Raw genomic sequence first — 8,282 nt, 5'->3', positions numbered from 1 at the left:
TTGTGTAAAATTTGCAATTGCCTCGTCCAATCTCACTTATCCGCTGATAGGGTTTTTCTTCATCTTTCGGCAATCTGGAAGTATACAATTTAATGGAGAACTAAACATTGAAGCTTCTCTGATTTTTTTTCCCTAGATTGGTGTATTCTTATATAAAGAATTCGGAGATTGAACTTTTGTTGATGTCTTTCATATTCTGTGATGAAATAGATGTTAGGAATTCAGCAAAATAGATGTTAAGAACTCGGACACTGAACTTTAGTTGATCTCTTTTGGTGAACTTTTGCTGATCTATTTCCTTATATAAAGAATTCAGCAGAATCTTTTGCTAATCTCTTTTGATGAACTTTTGCTGATCCCTTTCCTTATATAAGGAATTCAGCAGAATCTTTTACTGATCTCTTTTGCCAATCGCTTTTCTCCGTTTGCTACGGTATGCCAAGGTTATCCTTTTTGTTCAGTTCAGTACATGATTTTTACAGCTTTATTGCTCTTATGTGGTTCCCTTTGGATAGCTACTGGTATATATTTATGCTCCATAAGAGAGTACCGGAGTTTGGATTTTCTGGCAGCAAAATCTGGTGAACAAAGAATCAAGGATATAATTTGTCTCTAGAGCTAAGGAGGAATTAACCGCAACAATAGTTTTTCTATTTGCATTTTCGAAATGGAAGATTATAGAGAACTTTCAAATTATGAACTCGAATTGGACTCAGATGAAGAGAAAGAAGACATCAAGCTAGATGAACCATCAAAGACATCCATTTACAATCGAGAAGGTCTTTTAGATAAACTTGCTGATATAAAATGGGTGAAAATGTTGATTGGGTCCATAAGCTCTTAATTGATTTGGACTTTGATGGAGACAAAGAGGTAGATGTGAACGATGATCTTGCACGTGAGCTTGCATTCTACACCCAAGTCCTGCAAGGAACAAGACAAGTTTTTAGTAAGCTCGAGTCTATGCGCGTTCCTTTCTTGAGGCCAGAAGATTACTATGCTGATATGGTGAAGTCTGATAATCACATGGTAAAAGTGAAAAGCAAGCTATTGTTTGAGAAGAAACAAATTGAAGAGGCTGAAGAGGGGAGAAAGTCTAGAGAGTCTAAAAGGATTGCAAATGAGGTTTAAGTTGAGAAACAAAATGAGAAGGTTAAGGACAAGAAACAACAGATTGAAATTGTTAAGAAGTGGAGGAAACATAGACAACAAAGTTATATTGAAGTTACTCAGCTATTTAGAAATTTATAATTTTTTTTTGGATCATTAGTTTTCTATTTCAGGTTCATAAAATTATATTGAAGGTTCATAAAATTGTATGGAAGGTTCATAAAATTATATTGAAGGTTCATAAAATTGTTTTGAAGGTTCAAATAAATTTATGAATATTTTTGTGGGTCATTGGTTTTCTATTTCAGCTATTTAGAAATTCACGTTTCTTCAAGCTCATGACTTTCTTTTGGATATCCATGATATCTTTTTTCACGGTCGTTTATTTTTTATAATAAGAACATGAGTTTTCTCATATAAGTTCACTCACCTATTTAGAAATTATGAGATTTTTAAAGTCTATAAGAATTTTTGTTGTTTTATATTTAAGGTTCGTCATGAACATATATCGAAGGTTCATAAATTTTGCATATAAGGTTAGTCAATTTATATAGAAGGTTCATGAATTTATATTTTATATCTCATAAATTTATTTTATATTTTATACTGAAGGTTCATCAATTTATACTGAAGGTTCATCTATATATATTGAAGGTTCATGAATTTACTCAAGGTTCATCAATTTATTTATTACTCATGAATTTTATATTTTATATTTTTGGTTCATCAGTTTATATAGAAGGTACATGAATTTTATATATAAGGTTCATAAATTTATATAGAAGGTTCATGAATTTTATATTTTATATCTCATAAATTTTATATTTTATAATGAAGTTTCATCAATTTATAGTGAAGGTTCATCAATTTATAATAAAGGTTCATCAATTTATGTTTTGCTCATGAATTTTATATTTTTGGTTCATCAATTTATTATTGAAAGTTCATGAATTTTATATATAAGGTTCATCAATTTATATAGAAGGTACATGAATTTTATTGGAGATTCAAGTCTATTTTTGCTCGTGATTTTTTTCGACGTTTAGGATATTTTTCAAGGCCCATGAATTATCTATAGTAATATCATGAGTTTTGTTTTATAACATCACTCACCTATTTACAAAATCATGAGATTTTAAAACTCTATTAGAATTTTATAATGTATTATGAGCTTTTTATATTATGTCCTTAAATTTTATATTGACGGTACATAAATTTCTATTAATGGTTCACAAATTTTTATATTGACAGTTCATGAATTTATATTGCAGGTTCATCAGTTTTTCATTTAAGTCCATTTTTGTGAGTGTCTTATGTTTGATTTACTAATATTTTCTTACAAGTTTAATTGATTTTTTAAAGGCTGATAAATTTTGTGTTATATATTCATGAATTTTAAATTGTAGATTCATGAATTTATATTACAGGTTCGTAAATTTTATATTGAAGGTTCAGGAAAAAAATATAATCAAAATTTAAATGAAGGTTTGTGTCTTTTTATCTTAAATTCACTTTTAAATCTCGATTAATTTTTTTCAGGTTAATGTGGTTTTTCTTATGAACTTTCTCACCTATTTACAGATTTATGAAGCTTTTTCATGGGTCATGAGTTTTCTATTTTAGGTTTATAAATTTATATTGAAGGTTCATAGATATGTATTGAAGGATCATAAATTTTCTGTAATAAATTCAATTGGAGGCTTGTGTCTTTTTTGCTCATAATTTTTATTTTTTTAGTTCATAAATTTCTTTTCACAAAATATCATTGGAGATTCACGTATCTACAACCTCATGAGTTTTTCTTTTTGATTCATGTCTTTTTTAGCTCGTGATTTTTTTGGATTTTTAAGATATTTTTTCAGGTCCATGAATTTCCCATAGTAAGTTCATGAGTTTTGTTTTGTAGCATCACTCACCTATTTACTAATTCATGAGTTTTTACAATTCTTTTAGAATTTTGTTATGCCATACGAGCTTTATATGGTTCATAAATTATATAGGCGGTACATAAATTTATACTTGGAATTCATTAGCTTTTTCATTTCACTCCATGATTCATAAATTTATATTCAAGGTTCATAAATTTGTATTGAATGTTCATAAAATTGTATTGAAGGTTTCGTAAATTTATATTGAAGGTTCATAAGTTTGTATTGAAGATTCGTAAATTTTCTATAAAAATTTATACTGCGGATTCATAAGCTTTTTCATTTCAGTCCATGGTTCATAAATTTATATCAAGGTTCATAAATTTGTATTTAAGGTTCATAAATTTGTATTGAAGGTTCATAAATTTATATTGAGGGTTCATAAGTTTGTATTGAAGGTTCGTAGATTTTCTGCAATAAAATTTATATTGCGGATTCATCAGCTTTTTCATTTCAGTTCATGGTTCATAAATTTATATTCAAGGTTCGTAAATTTTTATTGAAGATTCATAAATTTGTGTTGAAAATTCATAAGTTTAACTGATGGTTCATAAGTTTGTATTGAAGGTTCGTAAATTTTCTATAAAAAAATTTATATTGCAGATTCATAAGTTTTTCATTTTAGTCCATGGTTCATAAATTTATATTCAAAGTTCATAAATTTGTATTGAAGGTTCATAAATTTATCTTGAAGGTTCTTAAATTGGTATTGAAGGTTCATAAGTTTGTATTGAAGGTTCGTAATTTTTCTTTAATAAAACTTATATTGCGGATTCATAAACTTTTTCATTTCAGTCCATGGTTCATAAATTTATACTCAAGGTTCATAAATTTGTATTGAAGTTTCATAAATTTGTATTGAAAATTCGTAAATTTTCTATAATAAAATTCTTTAATCTAAAATTCTAGTATGAATAATTTAACAAATTAGAAATAAAAAACGACAAGCTACAAAGGAATCAGAATATTACTACATCGTTCTTGCAATCACTCCAATAAACATGAGGTCAATTTGAGTATTCTAGCTGCCATCATCAAGATTTTTATCTGATGTACCGCTAGACTCTTGGTTATTGCCATATCAAAACTCTCAACAACAAACGCAACAAAATAAATAAATACTTATCTTACTTCCTTACAATAGATACGTACTTATGCTTAGAAGATTTATGGAAGATTTGTAGCTCCTAGATGGTAAAGGGAACTACATGTTACCTGCATTGTAAACCATTAACGATCAAACAATCAAAATCTCCACTACTAAAAAACAGGAGATTAGCGTCAAAATCTTTCGACGCTGATCTCCAATTTTTTCGATGCTAACGGTTTGTCGGTACGACCCTAATCGCAAATTACATTTAGCGACGAAAAAAGTTTTTTGCACGCAATTAGCGTCGAAATAGCGTGCAAGTTTTGTCGCTAAATCACCTTTCAAATTCAACTGAGTTGCGTCGAATTAGCGAGGAAATAGCATCGAAATTCCAAATCCTAATTAGCATGCAACTTTAGCATGCAAATTTTTGTCGCTAATTATCAAGCAAATTTCGACGCTAATACATACATTATGTCGCTAAATTATTGACGAAACAAATATAATTTGAGCATTTAGCGAGCAATATTTTGACTCTAATACATCAATTTCATCGCTAAATATTGAGCAAGACACACGTAATTCAAGCATTTACTGAGCAATTTTTCGTCGCTAATACATCTGTTTTGTCGCTATTTTTGGGAATTTTTTCACAAATTCATATTATTATATATTTATTTTCCTGTTAAACCTATTTAATACCGAAAAGATGTAGACATTATGAAAGTGAATAGTAATTAAGAAATAGTTGTTCGAATAACATACATGTTCCGACAAGTAATTGTTTCAAGTAACTAACAAGTAATTGTTTCGAGTAACCAACAAGTTTGAACCATATCTATCACTTGTCACTTTGATCTAGAATGTTATGGTCCTCGTCCTGATCTCTTGGACGGTGCTCGGGGGGCAATGAGGACATCAATTGCGCTATGTGCCCCTGATGTGTAGCCTGGACTCTAGCTTGGGCCTCCGCTTGCATTTCATAGCGGGATTGGAACTCTCTCATCTGCTCCTGCATCGCCGCCTGCATCTTTGCCTGCACCTTCGCCTTCATCTGCTCGTTAATCTCCTTAAGGCGCTCGTCCATGCTTCTCTGTTCTTCTTGCTCTTGTGAGTAGCTGGTGGAGGCACGACGACGCTGATGAGAGGATATCTGATACGATGAAGACGCTGTGCCTATCCCGTAAATACAGTGCCCCTTCACTCCATCCAGAGACAAGAACAACTCGTTCTCGTCTATCTCTACTAATGTTGAGCTACCCTCGACCTCGCTAGTGTGTTGAGACTGTTCAACAAGAGCACGCTCAGCCTGAAATCGATCCTGCAATTCAAGAAATGCACATTAAATAAATGTACATTAAATATTTTTGAAAAATTGGACAGCACTTACCCTATAATACGAACATTACCCATTTTTCAACAGTGACCTGCAAACCTGTAAACGCTACCCACCATTCATAACATTTATCACGTACAAATAATGCCCAAATGCAACACACAAACACAATAGAAATGTCTTTCCTTCAAGGAAATCAAAACCAATATAAATTAGAATTGACTTACATGAACATCTTTCCATTTCTGGTCAATGAAACGAGAGCGATCATCTTTCTTCGTGTGCATGCACACATGAAGCTCAGGGAGAGTCGGCTCCCGTCCAAGCTCCTTATCGTATCACAAAAAACAATTGATTACTAATAAAACTTAAGAGATTATACGTAAGAATATTTTTAAATCATACCAAAACTTTTTTGAGCTTAAAAGCAGACCGAGACCCTCCAGTATGATTCACTGGACCATCATGTCCTGTTGGAGCGTTTTGTCTATTTGCACGGTAGGTGCTTGACATCTGTTGTGCTTATAATGTTGCACATTGTCTCTGCCAGGCTCGCCAAATCACGTCGAGAACGGTCGCACATTTCTTGTTATTTTTCTTCATTTTAGTTAATGTGTCCGAATACCGTATAGCAGCATGCTTTTCGAAGACACTTCTGATGAATTGTTCACTATAGCACTGGTCCCACCAAAAGTATTTCTGAACAAAGTAAACAAACAAGTTAGAATAACAAGACATTAATATAATAGAAAATATGATAATTACCTTCAGTTCCTCAAAGTAGAAACCAATCTGGTCGTGACTAAGACCCTTCCATTGGTGGCCTTCGTGATACCACCGTTGCCTGAATAACCAAAGCATATGCCTCGATACCGTCCCAGAATCATGATTCCGAGAATCATGAAGCCGGTTTCTGTGTGCATTAAAAACTATAAGTCGACTCAAATAATTAATTAATGTTAAATAAGATTACACAATGACGTACCCCTGAGGATAAATATGCGTCCTCTCAGATGGAACTCGAGAACGTGGCTCATCATGAACAGTCTCAACAGGTAGGTTGGTGGCATGGGTTTGTGTACCTTTCCCTACTTCTGCGTTGACCACTTCTACAGGTACGTCGGTGACAGGGGTTTGTCTACTCCTACCTCTGTTGCTGGGTTGTCCTCTCATTTGTAATTTTACAATAACGTATACAAAATAACATATAATACATTGTCATAATTTAAAGATGGTAAAGTTCTTCATCAACATTCAAAAATAACAACGCATAATATAATGCTCATTACAACAATACTAGCTACTCGTTATCCTAGCTATTTATTCATAATTTGAATCAGAATCATCTTCTTCTGAAGAAGATGATGATGGAATCTCAACTTCTTCTACTTCGTCAGTTGGATCAACAAGTAGGGGTGCCTCGTCAGATGTCGTGACAATGAGATGATGTTCTGTGACGTCATCCTGAAAAGCCGAAACAAGAGTCTCTGGCATGTCAAGTTCACTTCGCGCCTTTATCTTACACACAACCCACCAATTTACTTTATCTCGTCTTTTGCTTGGTTATGGTAAGTATGGACTTGAGTAGCTTGTTCTGCTAAAATAAATGGCTCATATTTGTTGTACTTCTTTCTATGATTAATATCCACCATATTTTAGCTCTGATGCACTGTCATACCGACACTTGGTGTCGGATTGAACCAATCATATTTAAATAACATGACCCTCTTGATTGGCAAGGCTGGGTACTCCAACTCAACAATATCAACCAACACTCCATAAAAGTCGCTTTCTCCCGAGGCATAGAGAGATCCTTTCACACAGACACCACTATTCATCGTGACTTTGTCTTCACCATATGCTTGAGTTTGAAACTTAAACACATTCACTCAAATCCATTGTATGTAGACACTCGTTGGAGTGGCCCTTGAGCGAGACTATGAATATAAGGATTTATGACTGTAGTTGAAGAATGGACTTAACCCATTCAAGTAGAATCTTCTTTGCCTCTTTATCTAAAGCACACAACGCCTTTCGATATTTACCGGTGCTTTCATTCCTTGCTAGACTTGGACGATCACAAATATCTTTCAATTCCTCCCGAGATTTTGCAGTGTCTTTCGTCTTCCCGGGGACATTTAACACGGTATCGAAAACATTGTCAAAGACATTTTTCTCAATGTGCATCACATCGATATTATATCGAATCATATTTGTCTTCCAATACGGAAAATCCAAAATATACTCTTCCTGTTCCAGCCATGACTCTTAGCTTTATGAGCATGAACCTTCTCAGACTCATACTCGTATGCCTTCATGAACCCCAAACGCTCCACTTCTTCGATCAACTCTTAGCCTGTTTTCATTCTTCCAAATTTGTTGCTCACTCCTTTTCCCTTTCATAAATTAGTTTTGTTCCGACGGTAAGGATGACCTGGAGCTAAGAACTTTCTTTGACAATCAAACCATGACTATTTTCCACTTTTGGGGAGTGTGAATGCATCAGTATCCTCCATGCAATATGGAGATGCATGTTTTCCCTATGTGCTCTAACCAGACAACATAGAATATGCAGGAAAGTCATTGATTGTTCACATTAATGCATACCTCATTTGAAAATTTTGTCTCCTATGGATGTCATATGTCATCGTACCTTGGCTCCATAGTTGGTTCAACTCGGCTATCAACGGTTGTAGAAAGATGTCCATCCGGCTTTTTGGATTTCGAGGGCCGGGGACAAGTATTGTCAAAAACATGAACTCGTCTTTCATACACATCCCTGGAGGTAGATTATACGTCGTCACAATTACTAGCCATG

General features: G+C 33.4%; 1 protein-coding gene across 1 annotated transcript; it reads left to right on the top strand.

The window, feature by feature from the left end:
• The first annotated feature begins 667 nt into the window (after window positions 1–667).
• LOC141247537 (uncharacterized) lies at window positions 668–1,251 on the top strand. Its single transcript, XM_073669230.1, is given in 2 exon segments — window positions 668–809; window positions 812–1,251. Coding segments are annotated over 2 exon segments (582 nt in total).
• Window positions 1,252–8,282: the final 7,031 nt, after the last annotated feature.

Source organism: Phyllobates terribilis, unplaced genomic scaffold (assembly GCF_046119375.1).
Source record: "Phyllobates terribilis strain yellow unplaced genomic scaffold, ASM4611937v1 Scaffold_3122__1_contigs__length_89387, whole genome shotgun sequence".
Lineage (NCBI taxonomy): Eukaryota > Metazoa > Chordata > Amphibia > Anura > Dendrobatidae > Phyllobates > Phyllobates terribilis.
This window is presented reverse-complemented; position numbering and strand designations above follow the sequence as displayed.